Genomic DNA, 21091 nt, shown 5'->3' on the forward strand with positions numbered 1-21091 from the left:
AGAAACATGAAGCATTTAAAAAAAAATTATTACATGTTTACCCTGTCCTTCCTCTAAAGAACTCAGGGTGGCTGATAAGGTTCTCCCATTCCTCAGTTTATCCTCACAAGGTAGCTTAGGGGGGGAAAGGGGGAGGGAGAGAGAGAGAGAGAGAGACTGGCCCTATCTCACTGAGGGAGCCCATGTCTGAGTGGGGATTTGACCCTGGGTCTCCCCTGTCATTGTTCAGCATTTAGCCACTATACGTGAAACTGCCGTTTGTATTCAGTGCCAAACTGCTCCATGGCCCAGAGCCTACAAAAACCTGGAGCCAGCCCTACATGCTACCATTTAAATAGGAGAGGCTATAAGGCCATTAAGCCCAGACACTAAAAAGACTTAAGTGCACCACTGGAAGGAAGAACAGGGACCTTGGATGTTCCCCACCGGCAGTTAGCAACTGGATAGCAGACTGAGCAAGCATACAGATCACCTGGTCACACTCTTCTCACTATGGTGAGGTGAGATGTACTGTGTTTCTATTTGAATTATACTTTTTTTCTCAGTTTGCATCAAGCATATAAATTAAAATCTACAAATTTTATGAAAACGTGTGTCATCTTTTATTCTGTTTTAGTGATGTGCTTCCTCCTTTTTGATGATGCGTAAGTGGCCACCCCAAGGCCACCGTCTGTCAATTTGCATAGGGTATTGCCACTTGGGCTATGACAGCGTTATTTACTGCAGCTTCCTCCGTGGCCTCTTGGGATCCTTTAGAGCCCTTGAGCTGCTGGCTGCTTCAAGGTGGGGGAGCAGTCCGGAAGGATATTAGTTTACGCTGATGTCAAATCATCTGGCATGGGTGTAGCCATTAAGGGACGGATGGGTAACTTGTGGCCTCCCGGATCTTGTTGAACTACAACTTTCATCACTCCTGACGATTGGCTATGCTTGCTAGATCTGATGGGAGTTGGAGTCCGACAGCATCTGCAGTAGAGGTCAGTTGATTCATCTTCATCAAGGGGCTAGCCAGTCATTATGCCCAGTGGAGGCATTACAGGAGTATGGGGAAGTGGGGTGAGGTTTGCTGTTTCATCACTAGGATGGCACCCCACTGATCTGATGTCAGTCCTGAACAGTGGTTCAGGTTGCCTTAAGTGTGGAAGGCCTTGCACTTGAAGACTTTGGGCTGCCCTTGGCAGGGGTGGGACTGGACACCATGGCCGCTATGGCTCAGCTGGGCTTTTCCACATAAGATATTAAAAGAGTGTGGGCAAGTGGAGGCACAGTGCCTGTAACAGGGCAGCATATAGGTGTGGCTATGTTGGTAAGGTATTGCCATGCTTTGACTAGCATGGCACAAGGTTGTTGTAGGGCATATTAAGTGTTTTGTTCTCTTTGACAAGTGTTCTCAAGTAAGGGGTCTCCAAAAGCAGACTCATTTGTGGCCATTCTAGATGCATAGGAGGGATTGCAGCTCCAGCACCGGAACACAACTGGGCCTCAGCAAACAGTTTAGTGTGGCACGGTTTGGGAAGCGAGGAACATTGTAGAATAGCTGGTGCCTGTTTTGCCAAAGATTTTTCCTTCCCCAAGGCAAGAAAGCTTGAGATCTGAATGACCATGAAACACACTTGTGAAGAAGGAAAATTTAGTCCTTTATTGAAGCAAAAGCTATTGGTTGCAGCAGGCAGGCACTAAAACACTTACAGCAACTAATGATGAGCACAGTTTTTATCTCACATTCTCCGTTTTCCCTGCTGAAAGCCCCTGTCAACAGACAGGCAGAGAGATCCCATTTATAGCCCTGTTTGGATTTACACTGCACCCCTCTTCCCTGCAGGCCAGTGTTGAGGCTTCTAGTCAGTGTTGAGGCTTATCTGCCCAGATCAATGGCCCTCTATTTATACCCAAAAGACTCTCTGGGAGGGGGCATAGGTAGTACCTATACTTGTGAGATTTTTATCTTTCCCAGGGGCAAGTTTTAGATCTCACATTTCTGATGTTTGTTTCTCTCACAGTGACCTTGAAGTTGTGCTCACAAGAGCTGAGAATGCAGCTGTGAAGACTTTCCCCCTCCCTGATGAGTTCATTGTTTTGATTAATTAAACAGCCTTTCCCAGCCTCTGCTGTAAGCATCGGCTGAGACAAACAAGCTTCTTTCTACCCAGGGTCAGAAAGCTTGCAATTTGAGCTTACTGCTCTAAACAGAACATTTCAGACTCCATTACTAGGCCAGCAGTTTACAAAAGCAATAAGCACCCCATAAATCAGGGGTGTAAGACAAGAATTATGGGACAGGGGGAATGGGGTATTCCACACTAAGCTCCTTGGTTGTATATCTAGATGTCTTCCGGTTTTTATTTGCCCCTACTATGCCATTCTTCTAACAATGTGTAGCAATCAGTTTGCACCCCTAAAACATGATGATATACCTCAGTGAGAAAAATCTGGGGCACTGGGTGAGCTGGTCTTTGAGACTGCAAGCTCACAGGGATTTGGAGCTGGCTCAGAGCTGTGCACCAGATATGTCTGTAGGGTGTGGAGGGGAACAGCTATGTCTAACTGGTGAGACTGGGGCAGAAGGAAAGTGAATATGGTCTTGGATTAGTGATAGCTATGAGGGAGGACACATCACCAATCCTGATATCAAGAACTCACTGCCTCACCTCTTCACAGATGATGAATTGTATGCAGTGGTGGCTGGTGCCCACTGGGACTGGTGGGGTGGAAGGCTAGGACCCCAACCGCAGGTGAAGGCAGAGCCAATGACAGAGAGAGAGGCAACTAATTCTAGTTTTGTCTCCATTCTACTCCTGAGTTCTACAACGGCAACACTGAGAAGAAAGAGGAAGAGGCTGACAGCCAGTGCTAATTCCTAGACTGGTTGTAAATAAGAAGGTAGGCAGGCAACCAGGGGCCTGGCTGAAGACAAACTGATATTGGTGAGGCAGTGCCCCACTTACCCCAATGGATCAGCCTCCACTGAGTTCATCCTTCCCTGGAGAGTTGTGATATGCTATTGAGGGATCTGCAACAGTTTCTGTGGGATTTTATAACAGATGAAGTGAAGGTACTAAGCTAGGCTGGCTTCCTGTGCAGTTAAGGAGGGGGTGGAGAGAGAGGAGTAATGAGTATGGTACAGTGGCGAGCACCTTGTGACATCAAATTATGAAGACGGGCTTACACAAACTAGAGGTGGGCAAGAATTTCTCTAAATTCGAACTTGGCAACAGAGTTCCCCATAGTTCACATGTTCACTATCTTTGTGGACTGATCCTGAATGCTGTGAACTTCCACAGCTTTTCCCAACACCGGGTTGTTTTTTAAAAAATGTATTGAATATATTATTATTATTGTACTGCTGTGCTGTGTTGCTATGCTAACATGAAATTGACCAGCATGCATCTTTGCTTTGCTAACTTATATGGATCAGCACCTTTGCTTTGCTAAAATTAAACTGACCAGCATGAGTCTTTGCTTTGCTAACATGAAACTGACTAGGTGATATCTTCCTTTCTCTCACCATAACTGACCAGCCAATCTCTTACTTTCTACTATGGCTGGGTGAGATTGCGTGGGTGGACATGGGGCAGAGAGAAAGCCACTTTCCTTTCTAACAGGAAAATATTGTTTGAAATAATGAGAACAATATTTTTCAGGATAAAAAAATGAAACTGTAAAAGCATATTATAGCAGAAAAATAATGAAAACAGACCATAACCACCTGCTATTTCAGTGGAATGTGATCTGAACTGGTACCACCAAGCAGTTTCCATCCCTAATCCAAACCAGCCACTTGCAGCTTTCCAGCTGGAGGGAAAAGTGGGGGGAACTGATGGGTACCAATATACCAATATATTGTTTATGGACTGATGATACTTCCAGAAAACTCCTTGACACATACTTCAGTGGGGTGGAATGATGAACAATGATCAGTTTCAGGACTACTTCAAGGATCTGAGACAGGATGGGGTCAACCAAACAAGGCAAACAGCAGGAGACATCCCCTAGTTCTAAACTTGGATTCTAAGGCTTTGAAGAAGGCACCCTTCTGGGAATGGGCAATTAAATTATGTTATGTTGTAGAGATCCTGTAAGTTAATAAAGATGTCAGCCTTATTTCCATTTTTAATTCGTGCCCCACTTGGGGTATGGGAGCAGCTAGCAGATGCTTATTTCCATAAGTGAAAGGAATATCCTCCTGCTTAGACTACAGGACTACAATCCAGCAAAACAAGCCACACTTATGAGTGTTGATACCAGTGGGCTTAAGGTAATTCAGCTCTCTGCTGGATTGTGTGGCCCATTAGTTCTGCCCATTGTACCAACTGCATCGTCACCTTTTGCCTACATTCGAAGCAGTGTTTTTGTTTTGAAATGACACTTCAGTGGAATTAATGTTACTGTCACTTGAGATTTGAATTATTTGGAAGACAAAGTCCCCAGTTCCAAATGCTCAATATGAAGTCCCTTCAGAATAGCACATTGTCAAAGATTTTAAGTTGTTTGCATCAGGCAGTTCAGCAATACCAAAGTATCTGTAAGGTGTCATAATGAAACCATCATTAAGCCATCTTCTCCCTGGAAAACGCATTTGTGGCAGAGAATCCAGTGCAAAGTAGATATCCAACAGCATGTCCATCCTCATCAACACACAGGAACAAATCTGAAATAAGAATTTCATAATAGTGGGAAGAGGAACATTTGCTAGGAAACCGGAGGAAAATGGGTAGGTTAAAGAGCATTTCTTTCTTCTTTCCAACTTTAAATTAAAAGTTGGTAGCTTGCACACTCATTCTGGAATTGTCACTCTTGGTCCACTCTTTATACAAGGAAATAGTATTTCCGGATCTAGTGATTCATTTAGTTTTTACAGGACAAGTATAAGCCTATCCAGTGTGGACTGACAAAATGCTGTTGATTCATCTGCCTACAGATGCCTCCAGAAAATCACTATTTTGCTAGAGGGATTTAAGTGCATACCAGAAAATTAGGTTTGCACAATTAAAGTGGATTAAAATGCTCTGTCGTCCCAGTATGACAAATCCACTTTAAAAAAAAGGTAGGAAAGTAATAGGGAAATCAGGATGAATGCTCTTTGATGTATAACTGCCCTGTAAACAAATCAAAACAAATGCTCATTAAAGACCAAACATAGTCTAACCACTGTGTAAAGTTTGTGCAAGCAGCTAATGATGAATGCTGAATATAGTGGTCATTGGGAGGAGCCCTAACACTTCCCCATTAAATGTACAGCCCACTTCTCTGTTGCACTGAAATGCAAGTGAAGAAATGTTTTTTAATTTTCCTTCCTGTGCTCTGAGCTGTGGTGAGGTCTTCACCTTGCAGCATTGACATGCAGAGTCTTGCTAGCGCCTCATTGCCTTGCAAGCCTTTCTGACGCTCATCGAGAGATTTCCACCAATACCACCTTCCTCCACAGATTATGGGAATCTTGTACACTCCCACTGTACCATAGAGCTCTGTAGCTCCATGGGTGAGGGAAAAAATCCTATGTCCATTTCCCAGCTTAGAAGAAGAGGGAGGGGATGGAAACAGGGATCCACAAATTTAGGGTAGTGTTAATAGCCATTTTTTTCTACTAGCCACTTGTTCAGGTCATTCCATCATAGTACTATAACAAGAACTATAGCATTTTTCATGTGTAGGGCATGGAGAAGTTGGAGGGGGGACTGCATTTCTCATCATTGCATCCCCAACTCTCCAATACTTGCCATTTATATTACCACACTTGCTGCTCACACATAGGAGCACCATGTGATCACAATGCCCCCAAAATGTGGGGCAAGTATTGCTTTGGCCAATGTATGTCTACTCAGAAGTAAGCCCCACTGAGTTCATTGTTGGGCCTACTTCCCTAGGTAAGCGTGTATATGATTGCAGCCTAAGGTGCCTATTTTTATTTCCTGCCCAAGAATTTTTATTACAAAAGTGAAGAAAGAATTATAGGTTTTCAAGAAAAACGAGTCCTTAAACGTATTCCCACCTGAAATCTGAACAATGTATTTCTGGCAAGAGTTTTCATAGGTTAAAGTTTACATTTCAGATTCATGTTTTTTTTCAAGCTAGCTTAGTAAAATTCTCTGCTCACAGCCACAGGTATATTTTTTAGACAGGAGTCACTATGAACACTTTGTTTTAAATGTAGGATTTCCTGTGGGTGTCAGTTATGTGGACACACCACTGTAGTTCCACTTCCAGCTAATTATGAAACAGCAGTGCCTGAACAGCACTGAAGATACCTAGTGGGGAGAAGACCTTGATCTCAGATGACCAAGTAAGACTTCCCAATCCACATACTTGTGTTGTATGCATGTGCACCCCATCCTGTCCTCCTTTCTCCTCTCCCTCGACAAATCAGATGAACAAGAGAAGTGAGGTGAAAGACCTTTGTGTCCCCTCAACTTAGCTGGCCCAGGTGAACTTATATCAGACAGATTATAGATGCTTGGGGAGTGGAACTGTTGTCTTGTTGGGAAACTGTGGGCATCCATTTTCTGTGAAAGTGTGCAAGTGTTGCGGAGAAAAAGACCATATCTGTGAAAGTTGTCTGTGGTAAAAGAATGTGTGTGATCCTAAAAATGTAAACTGATTTGACTGGTTATAACTTCCTTAAAAATGCAGCTCTAAAATGGTGCACCTTGCATTGCTGACAAAAACATTAAAAAGAGGTGTCCTGCCGCTCTTCATTTATGTGCTCATTCCAGAACCTTGGGGCAAAGTTATAAAAGCTATAGTCCTAGCCATTGCTGATCTTATTTCATTAAGGCACTGTTCTTCAGCCTTGGGTCCCCAGATGTTGTTGAACTACAGCTCCATCATCCTTGGCCATTGGCTAAGCTGTCTGGGGTTGATGGGAATTGTAGTTCAACAGCATCTGAAGGCCCAAGGTTGAAGAACACTGCCCTAAGGGGAGCTGATGCAGTACCCTTCCATTAAATTTTAATGTGTCCAGGGGAATATATTTGGAACATACAAATTGTTTCTTTTTGTTCTGCACAGTACAAGAAGATGAGAAATCATACTGCAGTGTATGAATTCATTTTTGCAGGATTCACTGACTCTTCAAAACTGCAGATCCCTCTCTTCACATTCATCCTACTAGTATATATTATCACACTGCTTGGCAATCTTGGGATGGTCCTTTTAATCAGAATTAACTCACAACTTCACACCCCGATGTACTTCTTCCTTAGCAACTTGTCCTTTGTAGACTTTTGCTACTCCACTGCTGTCACTCCAAAGATGCTGATGGACTTGGTTGTGAGGAGAAAAACTATTTCATTGCCTGGATGCGCTCTACAGATGTGGTTTTTTGTTCTCTATGCAACCACTGAGAGTTTCCTCTTATCTGCCATGGCATATGACAGGTATATGGCCATTTCCAACCCTCTAATCTATACAGTCATTATGTCACGAAGAGTTTGTGCTCAGCTGGTGATGGTTCCCTACCTTTTTGGAATGTTGAATGCCACGACACAAACAACCTTATCATTTCAATTAACCTACTGTAATGGCAACATAATCAACCATTTCTTCTGTGACATCCCTGCAGTCATATCACTCTCCTGTTCAGATATCAGACTCAACAAGAGGGTGCTTTTCGGTCTATCTTGCAGCTTTGGCATTGTGTGCATGTCTGTTATCATTGTCTCCTATACCTACATCGTCACGGCCATCCTGAGAATTCGGTCCAATCAGGGAAGGAGCAAAGCTTTTTCTACCTGCTCAACTCACCTCACGGTTGTGTCAATCTTTTATGGGACACTCTTCTTTATATATGTCCGTCCCAGCTCCAGGTCCAACTCGTCAATAGATGTGGACAAGATGGTCTCCGTGTTCTACACAATGGTGATCCCCATGCTGAACCCTTTGATCTATAGCTTGAGGAACAAAGAGGTGAAAGATGCAGTGAGGAGATTGGTAAAAGGGAAAAGCTCCCTGTAGAACAGAAAAGCATGAATTGGATTCATTTTTAAAACTCTGTAGCAACATATTATGGCAACTTTTTGATAGCAAAAGGATAGAATTGTTATATATCTGATATTGTTTCATTTTTTACTTAGAAGTAAAAATGTTCTTGCATTAAGTTTATTCCTGAATGCTAAAAAGGCTTTTTATAAGGTGATGTTTTAGATAAGAAAAAATTAGTATCGAATCAATCTTTAGGTAAATGGTAAAAGGAATATATACATCATCATCATCATCGTTTGCATAATTTTTGTTTGGAAAGGGTGACTGCATAAGGATGCCCTGTGCCCTCTTTATCACTAGGTCTATGTATATAACTGCTGGCTATTTTAGTTAGGGGTAATGAGAACACAGACTTGCCAGAGATAATATAAAAATGTCATGGTATGCTGATAATGGCCCCATTCTGGCATAGTGCTAAACTATTGTTTTGCATTACATGAATGAGCCTTGGGCTTATCAACTGCGCCCCATCCTCCCTGGGCACAGCCAAAAGGAAGAGATTTAACTAACTACAGTTTAGTGTTGTGTCTAAACCCAGACACAGAATGATATCCAATGCTAGTCATACTCAGCGTAGACCAATAGAAATTAGTGGGCAGTATCCAATGAGGTAGTTCCATTAGCACAAGGACTCTTACCTCTACAACAGAACTTCCCCTCCCTCTCCTCTCCCTGTGCCCCCCATGCCCCCCAATCTATGCTGGCAGTTCCCTAACCCTTTGGAGCAGATCTGGAGAGGGCAAAGAGGTGCACAGGGAGAGGGGAAGGAGGAGAAGTTCTACTATGCTAATGAAACTACTTCACTGGATACTGTCCACTGATTTCTGTTGGTCTACCCTGAGTATGACCAGCATTGGGTACCACCCAATATGACTACTCTGAGTATGACTTAATTGAATATCACCAAGCTGTTGATCTTAAGTATGGTTTAGAGCACAAGTGGACCACCTGAGGCTTGGAGAGGACCTCATTTCATGCAGCCCCCATAGTTTTCTGAAACTGCCTCTTTCTTCCACCCCATTAGAGTTATACTCTTCATTCCTCCTCATTTTTCCAGGCTTTTAAATTGGCTCCCCAGCCCACCCTGTTTCCTGTGATTGTTTTTACTTTTTTCCTGGTTGTAAGGCTTAGGGAAAATACTACACACATACACAGAGGTCTCAGAACAAATTGGCAGGGTTCTATGATATGGGTCTGTGTCTAGCATGCAAAAGTCAGAGAGGAATTGCTTTCATTTGCATTCTGGAACAGTAAGCTGTATTGGTGGGTTGTAGAAATAAAATAAAATCCTCTATTGATTTGAGAGTAACACCAGTGGGCCTTACTTCCAAGTAGGCCCTCATAAAATTGGGAATTCTAACCTAACATGGTAAAAATTAAAGCACAACGGTCTTTATTCTGGATTCGTTAATGCTGAACAGGTTTCTCTGGCCCCACCCACCGACTGGCTGTGGCTCCACCCACTCCCACACCCTTGACACGTTTCTTCTGAGGAAATGGGTCCCTCAGCACAGAAAAAAGTGGTTTATGAAGTTTGGCTTGTTTTCCTTCCCCTATGAGGAAAAGTTGCAGCATTTGGGGCTTTTTAGTTTAGAGAAAAGGTGAGTTAGAGGTGAAATGATAGAAGTGTATAGGAAAAGTGGACAGAGAGAATTTTTTTTCTCCCTCTCTTATAACACTAGATCTCATGGATATCCAATGAAGCTTAATGTTGCACGATTCAGGACAGATAAAAGAAAATACTTCTTCACACAGCACATACTTAAACTATGGCATTTGCTCCCACAAGAGGCAGTGATGGCCACCCACTCAGATATATTTAAAAGATTAGACAAATTCATGGAGGATAAGGCTATCAATGGCTACTAGATTATGGCTATGCTCTGCCTCCATAGGCAGAGGCAGCATGCTTCCAAATACCAGGAGGGGATAGTGTTCTTTGCACTCAGGTCCTGCTTGTGGGTTTTCCATGGGCATCTGGTTGACCACTGTGAGAACAGGATGCTGGACTCAATGGGCCATTGACTTGATCTAGTAGGCTCTTCTTATTTGCAGATGTTTAATGCATTCACTGATTTTGGGTGAGTAGCCCTCTCTATCATTTCAGAAAGTTGCTCATATTGTTGCACTAGTTTTATAATTTATGATTGTTTTATTTAATTTCTATGTTGTACCTCACCCTGGGACCTGCTGTAATGAAGGGCAGGCTTTAAATGCCCTTAAATAAATAAGACTTTGAATATAGCAGTTTGCAGGAAAAACCAAGATAGTTAACTAAGAGCAAACTTTACAAATGTTCACAGGTCATTGATGGTTACAGTGATCTCTTTGAACTTTGACAGGGGTCAATCACCTGACGTCCCATCATCCTGTTAAAGTTGGCCTGTGGGGCAGGGGTGAGGGAATCCAGTTCCCCACTCTGGTTGACATTATGGCCCCAGTTCAGCTAAAGGTAGTCACAACTTGGTCCCATCATAAGCAATGGGCATTGGGATTCTTTTGATTAAATTGTTCCAGTGATTTCAGGGTAGGGATGATGGATAAATTTGACTCAGTTTACATTGAAAGATTAGTTGATCAAATCTGCACTTTCTGAAACAATATGGGAACTGAAGCACAGCTATCCTTCAAAATTCACACTTATCCAAATTTTGCAATGCAGTTCTCCAACCAACCAATGTTTACAAACATGCATAAATTAGGGGGGTGTATAAAAATAAATATATTAACATTAGGAGAAATTGCTTGCAAAACTATGTACATTTGTCAAAACTGCATACAAAATGTGTTTATTAAGTGAATTCACACTAAAATGCTGAAGAATTTTCATGAGTGGTTTTTTGTTTTTTTAAAAAATGCAAATTGCTGAAGAAACCTGGAGAACTGAATTTAAGATTGGAAAAATGAGCAACTGAGAGAATAGAAACTGACAGATCCTTCCATCTCTATTTCAGGAATTGCTCACAAATAACTTTGCATTTCATGTCACTTTTCTTGTGTCTCACCTCATCAGTAGAACACAAAATGGCATCCATATTCCACACTGTGGGAATGTAGGAAGCTGCCCAGACTATTTGTCCATATAGCCAAAGACTGTCTGCTCTGACAGGCAGCTTTTCTCCAGGGTGTCATGCAGGGGTCTTTCACAGCAAGTGCTACCTGGTCTTTTTAACTGGAGATGCCAGAAAATGGGATCTGGTACTTTCTGCATGCAAAGCACATGCTCTGCCTCTGAGAGAAAGCATGATGTTTAAGATTGCCCCCAATGAGAGATGAGGAGAAAGCAATGTGAGGGGGGTGCTGCTAAATCAGTCAATTTGGCCTTGAAAATTCACATAAATGGCCTGATATTTGTTGGCATTGTAATAGCTACCTAGAGTTTGGGGCTGATTGTTGTATCTATGAACTGCTATTGACATATTATTGAAATGTGTAATGTGTTGAAAGGAGTTATTGAAAATGCTCATTGATGTTGATGTTATGTGTTGCATGTTGTGGTTTCTGTTTTGTGTCCCTTTTGGGAAAACAGCAGCATACACATTAAACTGTAATCTAACTTAATTTTCCTCTTCTATTTTCTTTAAAAATGAAATACAGTTGCAGTTGTCTCAATGGGCAGTAGAAGATAACTTTGTGGGTGAGGACTGCTAGATCCTTTCACCTCTGATAGTTTTTCTGATAAAAATTGCCCCAGAACTATGCTCAGAGTGTGTGGGGAAATATGTGTATCTTTTGCCCTACAGGACAGAAAACATCTTCAGGGGGGTTGTGGCTTTGGGAACTGAGGGGCACTGGATGGCTTGCACACCGTGTGCACACTGCACATATGCAGTGGGATGAATCTATATCTAGGAGCCAAAGAGCCTGTGGTTGCAGGATCACAACTCACCAATGTAAGCCATGTTTACACTTTATACAGGTTGGAAGAGGTCTCTTGTGCTCACCTCCTCCTTGTGGGTTTCCCATAGCTATCTGGCTGGCCACTGTGAGAGCAGGCAGCTGGACTAGATGGGCCAGTGGCCTGATCCAGTTCATATGTTATCAGTTTGCTTAAGTACACTAAGCTCTCTGCTGGATTGCAGCCTAGATCTGTTCCTTATACCACTTGTGCTATGACTGTTTACCCAAATTCTTAGCAAGGTTTTGTGACATTTCAGTGGAATCAACTTCTATGGAAAGCTGTTAAGATAATTGCAATTCCCACCTGAAATTTGAACCATCTGAAGGATAAAATCCCCAATTCCAATCTCTCAGGATATAAAGTCCCTTCAGAACAACACAGATTCAGAAATGCTAGGTTGCTCACAACAGGCTGTTTGGTGATACTTAAGAATTTATTTGCAGTCATCATAATAACACTGTTATACATCCCTCTTTATGTCTTATCACTGGAAACTGCCTCTGGAGCAAAAAGTGGAGATTCAACTACGTACCCATCCTCACCAATCCACCAGGACAAATCTGAGACAAGAACATTAAGAAAAATGCAAGAGGGAGAACTGTTCACACGTCATAGGAGAATGGGAAGGTTAAAGAGCATTTCTGGTTTTTCCTTTTCAAATTACATTTTCCCACAGATGGCCAGATTGCACTTCCTAAGGCACAGGCTGGCAGTGTATCCATGTACACCTGTTGCCTGTCCCAGTCATCTTTTCATCATCCTCCCCAACTTGGCAAATCAGATAAGAAGGTGAAAGGTCTCTGCTCTCCTCCATCCTCCCCTTCATCTCTGCCCTGCCCATTCAGCTCATCAGACCCAAATCAACCAGATTATAAGCATAGGAGGGTTGTTATCTTGATGAGAATCCAAGGGGGAACCATTCTGTGTGAAAGTGTACACATAAGTATTGCAGAGAAAGACACCATACCAGCGAGGGTTGTAATTGTCTGTGAGTGTACAAATATAAACTGATTTCTCTGTCATGCCTTCCCTCTCTAGGAACCTAGTGGACCATTTTTACACTCTCCCACAGGGGTTCCTTGAGACAAACCACTTTTTTATTGAGAAGAAGTAGGTACACATGCTGACCTCTTAGAACTGACCCAAAAGAAAGGAAGTCCAGGGCTAATTTTGAGTTAACCAAGCAGATAGTTTAGCCGTCGAAAATATTTCCTTCATAAACAGACAGGAGAAAGATATTTTGAAGAAGCGGAATGGAATTTTATTGTACACTTAAAATTGTTAGCCATCCCCACCAGGATCAATCGTCGCTTCAGGGTGGCGAGGTATCAAGAGCACAGTGTGGTAAGAAAGGGGTAACGTCACACCTACTACACATTGCTGAAGGCTCTTTTCTACTTGTTGCTTATTTAAAGCAGCACATGACTTTCCCCAAAGAATCCTGGAAACAATAATGTACCCCCTCAGAGAGCTATAATTCCCAGTACCCTAAACTGCAGTTCCCAGGATTCTTAGGGGGAAGTCATGCGCTTTAAATGTGATTTAAATGTATGGTGTGCATAGGGATGGACGAGAAATTTGACTGAGTTTGCATTTCAAGAAAAATCTATCAAATTCGCTGAGCTACCATGTACATTTCTCACAATGCCCCTGAAGTAACATTGTTCCAAGGCATTATGGGGAATTAAAATGGTGACTCGGCTCCCTGATTACGATCATCACACTGTTGTCTGCCACTAGCCCATTGCAGCCAACAGGGCCCACTAGCATATGAAGGGGGCAGCCAGAGGGCATTCTGCCAAGGATGCGCTCAAGCCTGGAACCAGCCCTGGACCTCTGCCAAGTAGCAGAAAGCAAGGTAATTTGTTGGTGGGCATTTGCCCTTCATAGCCCTCCACTGGCACTATCTATAGATTTAGCCACACCTTTGATCTTAGGTCCCCAAGCGAAGTGTGTAAAGCAGTTGAGTCAAGAGTTCCTGCAAAACAGCAGAATGTTTTCTTGCAGCTATTACATCATTTCATTCCCTAATTAACCCCTTACCAAATATCATAGATAGAACCAAGTTGGAGTCTCTTTCAGGGTAGCTAATCCCCGTCTTTTGAAAACCTTTCCACTGAGAGATAAACTATATGTTACATATAGTAACGCATGTAGCAATTAACTTCAATGGTCATTTTTTGGAAACAAATGCTATTTGGGTGGTGAGGGCATTTTTGAGCAGAGATGCTGTAGCTGAAGACAGTTCAGGGCACTCAAGAGTCTGTATACCTCAAGCAGCTATGCCCAATCAAAGCCATGGAGGGGGTTGCCCAGAGAGGAAGAGGCTGGAACTGGGGACTACCATCTTTGGCTGCAAAGAGCAGAGAATGACAGCACCAACCGATGCATGCCTACCCAAAAGTAAATCCCACTGAGTTCCATGGGACTTGCTCCAAGTTGCATTTATAAGATTGCAACATAAAACAGCTTCTCTTCTGATATGCTCTTTCTACTCACTCCCTAAAGCACTGAGATGGTGTCACAGGAGAGCCCTGGTGAAGTCATTTCCAGATTGCAGTCTACAACCATCAGTCACAAAACTACACCTCCCTCTCTGACCTTTGCCTAACATTTTCCATTACTGGACAGCAATATGTGTAGCAATAATAGTAGCTGTAAAAACCATTTAGAAAGCCTCCAAAGCTCTGAAGTTTCATAGCCATTCTGCTTCATCTTGTATCACCTCAAACGTGAGGTGGTCCAAATATCTCCAAGGCAGAGGTATTTGCATCAAACTGTTGTGCTTCATCCGAGGCAAATGTTGGGCTGGTGACCAGTAGGCATTACTGTCTCTAGTAGTTTTCCATGAAGCCTGCAAGTGTGAAGACGTAACTGTGGTTAAGGGGGAGTTATGTCTATGCTCTGTCTGGGAACGGACTGCCAGGGTCGTTGCTATGGTAGCCATCTGATAGCGACTGGGAAAGTTCTAACAGAGTCTATGTGTTGTCTCTTCTGAATTATGCCTCTGAGCTGAGAGGCTGTCTTTTGTGTTTATCTATGGAGAGAGATGTACCAGAAGGGGGGTGACTGAAGAATCTCTACATGTATTTACTCTTAAGCCTCTGGCCTTTATGTCTTTCAATAAAGACTCTTAACATGATCTGAAGAAGTTTCTTGCTCAATTTAACTCCAATGTAATGTTATGCTGTTTCACACAACAACGCACACAAGCCAACAGTGGTAGCAGAGGATGGTTACACTCCACAGCGCATTACACAGGAGTAAGTTGCTGGTCTGAACGGCAGACGGAGTTCCAGAGAGGGCAGCTTGATTGATTGAACCAGACGGAGGTGAGCAGCATGGCTGTAAACCTGTCTGGGGGAGGCTTGCCGATGGAACGACTTAATGAAAAGAATTTTGGCAGCTGGAAGCCGAGGATGAGGGCTTTGCTGATAAAAGAGGATTTATGGGACACAATAGATGGACCCACTCCGGCGGTACTGACTGCGGTTTGGACGCGTAGAGATCAGAAGGCGCAGGCTTTTATACTTCTGGCTCTATCTGACTCTCAACTGCTACATGTGAGAGATGTTACAAACACCAAGGAGATGTGGGACCGGTTGGAAGGCATTCATGTGCAACAGACTGTGGGATCTAGATTGTGTTTGGCACGGAAGCTTTATCAAATGCGCTTCACGGGTGAGTGCGACATGTGTGAGCATCTCACAGAATTCAGACGCCTGTTTGCTGAGTTGACAGACCGAGGCGTCGAACACTCTGAACTTCAGAAGACCTATCTGATCCTGGCTTCACTTGATGGGACTTGGAATAATATGGTCATGGCTTTTGAAGCCATGCCTGACGGAGGTTTGAACGTTGCGTTTATTGAGGAAAAATTGACCCAAGAATGGCAGCAGAGACAGGAGGCGAAAAGAGCCGAGTCGATGGAGGCTGTCAGGAAGCAAGAGGTGAAACATGCCGTGCCGAAGGATAATAAACAGGAGCAGCAACAGAGGCTGAAGGCTTGTTTTGTTTGTGGAGATCGACGACATCTCCAGCGCTATTGTCCAGTCAAGCGAAACTCCAGGGACAGAGGCTTGAAGCAGGGCAGTGTGAACTTTGTTTGTAAACAGAACTCTCAAGATTTACGACCTGTGAACTGGTTGCTCGACAGCGGAGCAAGCCATATACTAATTAAAGACAGGAGTCTGTTTTACACGTCTACAGATGAGCAGGACTTTGTTTTACTTGCTGATGGATCACGGAAATCCGTAAAAGCTAAAGGTCTGATTAAGTTTGACAAGCTTGGCATAATGACAGACTGTTTGTTTGTTCTGGAATTGGCTCATAATATTTTATCAGTGGGCAAACTGGTGAGTTGTAATTATTCAATTTTGTTCCACAAAGACCAATGTTTTATAATGAGGGGAGATGAAGTGTGCATGCAGGGAAGCCTTAATGATTCACAGTTTGTAATAAAGAGCAGTCAAGCAGGGTGTGCTGTGTTAAACACTGAGGCACAGGTACATCAGGGCTGCGTCCATGAATGGCATCAAAGGCTGGGGCATGCAAACCTTGACACGGTAAGAAAAACCCCTTTGCACAGTGAAGACATGCATTTAAAGGCTTGTGGGCAGTTAATGGATTGCGATTCTTGTAATCAAGCTAAAATGACTATTGCACCAATAAACCGGGAGGCTGAGAGAACCACAGCAGCTCCCTACCAGCTAGTACATGTTGATTTAGCAGGGCCAATAAATGCTTCACGAGGAGGTGCGAAATTCTACATGGTACTGGTAGATGATTTTTCAAGATTTTGTCATGTTTTTCTGTTAAAGCATAAAAGTGAAGCTGAGCAGAAGCTGAAACTGTTCATTAAAAGAATTGAAACTCAACACTTGGTCATGGTGGGGGCTTTATGCTCAGACCAAGGTGGGGGATTTACGAGCAAAGCATTGAGTGACTTTCTGGAGAGTAAGGGAATAAACCAGAATTTCACTGCTCCACATAGCCCGTTTTCCAATGGAACTGCTGAGAGAAAAAATAGGGTGCTTGGGGAAGCAATGAGAGCCATGCTGCTGGATTGCAGTTTAGGGAATTCTTTCTGGGCAGAAGCAATTCTTTATGCGAATTACATTCACAACAGGGTGTTACACAGTGCTATTGGAATGTCTCCTTATGAGAAACTTACTGGCAGAAAGCCTAGAATACAACACATTCAAAAATTTGGGGCAAGGTGCTGGATCCGCATTCCACAGGGAAAAAGGAGGGGCAAGCTTGCGCCCAGAGCACAGCAAGGTTTTGTTTTGGGATTTCAGAATGCATATTTCAGAGTTTGGTGTCCAGAAACACAGCAGTTAATTCTGAGCAGAAGCATTAAAGTCTCAGAAAAGCCTTGGGATCAAAGGGAGACAGTCCTTCTTACAGGAACAAATGAAACACAAACACGAACACAATTTAAGCCAGATGTTGACATTAAAGTGGAAGGTACACAAATACCTCTCAGAGATGCTTTGAATGAGCTCATTTCTGGAAAACGCAGATCAAAGAAACGAAAAGCTGAGGAAATGAAAGCTCCTGCGCAGGTTGTGCCAAGTACAAGCACAAATGGGGGGGCAGAGAGAGCCGAAGCTCTGGTTCCTTTAAGACGCTCCACGAGAGCGAATTTAGGCAAACCACCTGACAGATTTACTGTGGGATTAATAACAAGTCCTGGAATGAATAAAGTTGTAGACATGGATCCTGAGACACTTTATTTGACATGTGTTGAACCAAAGTTTGACTGAGATGTAAGTTTGAACTGTACTGAACTGAAAATGCAATGTACTGAAATGTATTGCAAGAGGTATTGTAGAAATGTATGACTGTATGACTATGTATTATGGAGATGTATTTCATGTGTATTTTGCAGTCTTAATGGGAAAAAGGGAAGCTGTTGGGCTGGTGACCAGTAGGCATTACTGTCTCTAGTAGTTTTCCATGAAGCCTGCAAGTGTGAAGACGTAACTGTGGTTAAGGGGGAGTTATGTCTATGCTCTGTCTGGGAACGGACTGCCAGGGTCGTTGCTATGGTAGCCATCTGATAGCGACTGGGAAAGTTCTAACAGAGTCTATGTGTTGTCTCTTCTGAATTATGCCTCTGAGCTGAGAGGCTGTCTTTTGTGTTTATCTATGGAGAGAGATGTACCAGAAGGGGGGTGACTGAAGAATCTCTACATGTATTTACTCTTAAGCCTCTGGCCTTAATGTCTTTCAATAAAGACTCTTAACATGATCTGAAGAAGTTTCTTGCTCAACTTAACTCCAACGTAATGTATGCTGTTTCACACAACAACGCACACAAGCCAACAAGTTGGAATCATACATTACAGCATTTGATTGTTATGCAGATTACTTTTGCTAAATTATATATGTATTTATAATCTATGGCTGTTGAATTATACATGATAGTTATTGACAATGTTTTTCTTTTTCTTTCTTTCTTTCTTTCTTTCTTTCTTTCTTTCTTTCTTTCTTTCTTTCTTTCTTTCTTTCTTTCTTTCTTTCTTTGTACCTATAGACAGTGGTGAGATTGATTCCAGATAGAATTGTTACCTTTCAGAATGGCTAATTGCAACTGCCACTTGAGCTTTCAAATTCTTCCAAGACCATATCACAAATTCCCAGATGAGGTCTTCCTTCATGGTAAATCATTGGTTATATCATCCCTATAGATACTGCTTCGGTGATGGAAGCAGTAGCAAGCTGAAAAATTTCAGCATCAAATGATGTACTCTTCCTCTGACAAAGTATGCGTTTGGGGAAAGAGTTTCAAAATAAAGGATGGATGAAGGAATTACATTGCAGCAAAGCCATTAGAGTATGTGTAGACTATTGGTAATTTCTGGTTTATACTGTGCATTGCATTATGTTAGGAGTAGGGAATCTGTTCAGATTCTAGCTACATGCCCTCTTCCTGAGTAGATAAGATATTAGAGGCTCAAACAAAGCACTCTACCCATCCTCCACTTTTCCATTTTCCTTTTCTGACACTCAACATTCTGTTGCTAACATGCATGCTCAGTCTTCATTGGGCTTTTTGTGGGGATTGACCCCCTTTTTTGTACTTCTGCTAACCACAGGACTCCATGAACATGTTGATAATACCTCTCTCTTGTTTCTCAGTGACCTCATCACAGATCCAGTTCTACTGGCACTCACCACATGATTTCACAGAAGTGTAAAAATCTTGAGAGTCAAACCTCAGATGGTTTACTAAGATTCTTTTGCTCATAAAGAGGTTGGAAAAGTGACGTGGATGGGTCACTTTGTGGCAGACATCCACATGCACCATAGGCTTGTGAATGATTTGATATCTTAGTTTCTTGTTGTTGTTATGTGCCTTCAAGTCAATTACGATTTATGGCGGCCCTATGAATCAGTGACCTCCAAGAGCATCTGTCATGAACCACCCTGTTCAGATCTTGTAAGTTCAGGTCTGTGGCTTCCTTTATGGAATCAATCCATCTCTTGTTTGGCCTTCCTCTTTTTCTACTCCCTTCTGTTTTTCCCAGCATTATTGTCTTTTCTAGTGAATCATGTCTTCTCATTATGTGTCCAAAGTATGATAACCTCAGTTTCATCATTTTAGCTTCTAGTGACTGGTTTAATTTGTTCTAACACCCAATTATTTGTCTTTTTCTCAGTCCATGGTATGTGCAAAGCTCTCATCCAACACCACAGGGGTGGAGTTGGCGCGCGTGCCAAGACATCCCCCAACGGCTCTGTTGGGGCGTCTGGAAGTTGAGCGCGGTCTTCTTCGGTGGGAGAACTGTCCGTGGAAACTGGCACAGTGTCAACCACACCCCCTCCCTCCTTGTCCTCGAAAGTGAATGTCTCAACACCCTCGGATTCCTCCCCTTGCCCTAGCGGAAGGAACTGAAGCTCATCCAGTCCCCCTCCTTGATCCTCCCTTCTGAGGGAGCTGGGGCTCAACAGAACGTGGCAACCCTATTCTACATCCTTGCTGCCACCCTGAGGATTCCACTTTAGTGAGGGAAGGTGCAAGGCTTTCTCTACCTGTTGTTCCCACCTCACCTTTACTTTGGGACCCTCTTCTGTATATATGTCCGGCCCAGCTCTGGCTCATCAACAGATGAAGACAAGATGGTCTCTGTGTTCTGCACTGTGGTGATCTATACATTACATCTTTTGATCTACAGTCTGAGAAACAAAGAGGTGAAGGATCAAACGTTTCAGGGGGAAATGTTTCTCCTGATACACAATTGTTTATATTTTTATATTAAATTTATATTTCCATCTATTTGTGTTTGAGGAATTCATGAAAAGGGGGGGGTTCTGGGGAAGACTGCAGAAGAGGCTCTGAAAGAGCAAGAAATTATGCCAGCCCTGGGGCATTTTCTCTCATATTTATCTATCTAATGTACCTCCCACTGCATAAATTGCAGTCCAGGACATAAAATAAGGGGAAAGCCTCTCCCACACTCTTATTGCCCTAGCAGGAGCAAAGTGTGGAGATTCCTCTGCTATGGGATCTTACCACCACCATCTGATGTTTGCTCAGCCAGGCTGTGAACCTGTACACACTCAATGAGGCTTACTTTTGAGTAGACATGCACATGCTTGCACTGTTAAATGTTTAAACAGCTAATATCTATATAGTTAACAGAGTCAGAAAGATTTTTTTCCAGAAAACAAATAAATATTGCAGTATAAGAACAAAGAGTGATGTGTAAAGCCCACTAAGATGAATGGGTCCTGGGACTAATGGCCCTGTCAGTTTGGCAAGTCAAGAAAAAATGTTTAAGAAAAAGGAAAGTATACCAAGTTCGTTGTGATCTGATTGTCCTTCCCAGAACTATATGACTAGTTCTCCACCAGTATTAAGGGGGTAACAGCATACTAAATGTGTATAACAAAGGCCTGGTAGCCGCGTTTTCTGCACAAAAGCAGATTTGGTACAAAAATTGAAACAAAGAGGTACCAGGGCTTCCTAGCACATTCCCTGCCTGCCATTCCTCTGCTCCAAATCATTCCCAAGGACCAAATTTGACAAGAAGTTTGTCATATGATTTCTCTTGGACATTTGAATTTTCTTTAACGAAAAGCTGATGCAGGGGGTGGGGGAAGAGAACAAATAGCAAATGGGGGGAAGGAGATTCTAATGTGGACCATGATGAGGCAAAGGCCACACAAGGGCAAAGGTCACATCTAATTTCACCCTAAACCTCT

General features: G+C 42.8%; 1 protein-coding gene and 1 long non-coding RNA gene across 3 annotated transcripts in view; one reads left to right on the forward strand and one right to left on the reverse strand.

Annotated features, from left to right (window-relative positions):
• Positions 1-1640: 1640 nt before the first annotated feature.
• LOC133376816 (uncharacterized) overlaps positions 1641-21091 on the reverse strand; it is a 35285-nt gene continuing 15834 nt past the window's right edge. For both annotated transcript variants that reach the window (XR_009760570.1, XR_009760569.1), the window contains 2 exons: positions 7741-7886; positions 1641-4648 (listed from right to left, as the gene is read on the reverse strand). This is a non-coding gene — a long non-coding RNA (uncharacterized LOC133376816). The remainder of the gene's footprint in view (positions 4649-7740; positions 7887-21091) is intronic.
• Positions 7015-13237, forward strand: LOC133376815 (olfactory receptor 5G9-like). Its single transcript, XM_061609607.1, has 2 exons — positions 7015-7939; positions 13212-13237. Exons 1-2 carry the CDS (start codon positions 7015-7017, stop codon positions 13235-13237), a joined length of 951 nt encoding a protein of 316 aa, XP_061465591.1.

This window comes from Rhineura floridana, chromosome 2 (genome assembly GCF_030035675.1).
Source record: "Rhineura floridana isolate rRhiFlo1 chromosome 2, rRhiFlo1.hap2, whole genome shotgun sequence".
Lineage (NCBI taxonomy): Eukaryota > Metazoa > Chordata > Lepidosauria > Squamata > Rhineuridae > Rhineura > Rhineura floridana.

Excerpts from the sequence above, each read along its gene's own strand:
- LOC133376815 (XM_061609607.1), top strand. The coding sequence starts at position 7,015 with ATGAGAAATCATACTGCAGTGTATGAATTCATTTTTGCAGGATTCACT. Across the intron at positions 7,940-13,211 it reads GAGATTGGTAAAAGGGAAAA|AGCACAGTGTGGTAAGAAAG; the intron begins GCTCCCTGTAGA and ends CGAGGTATCAAG.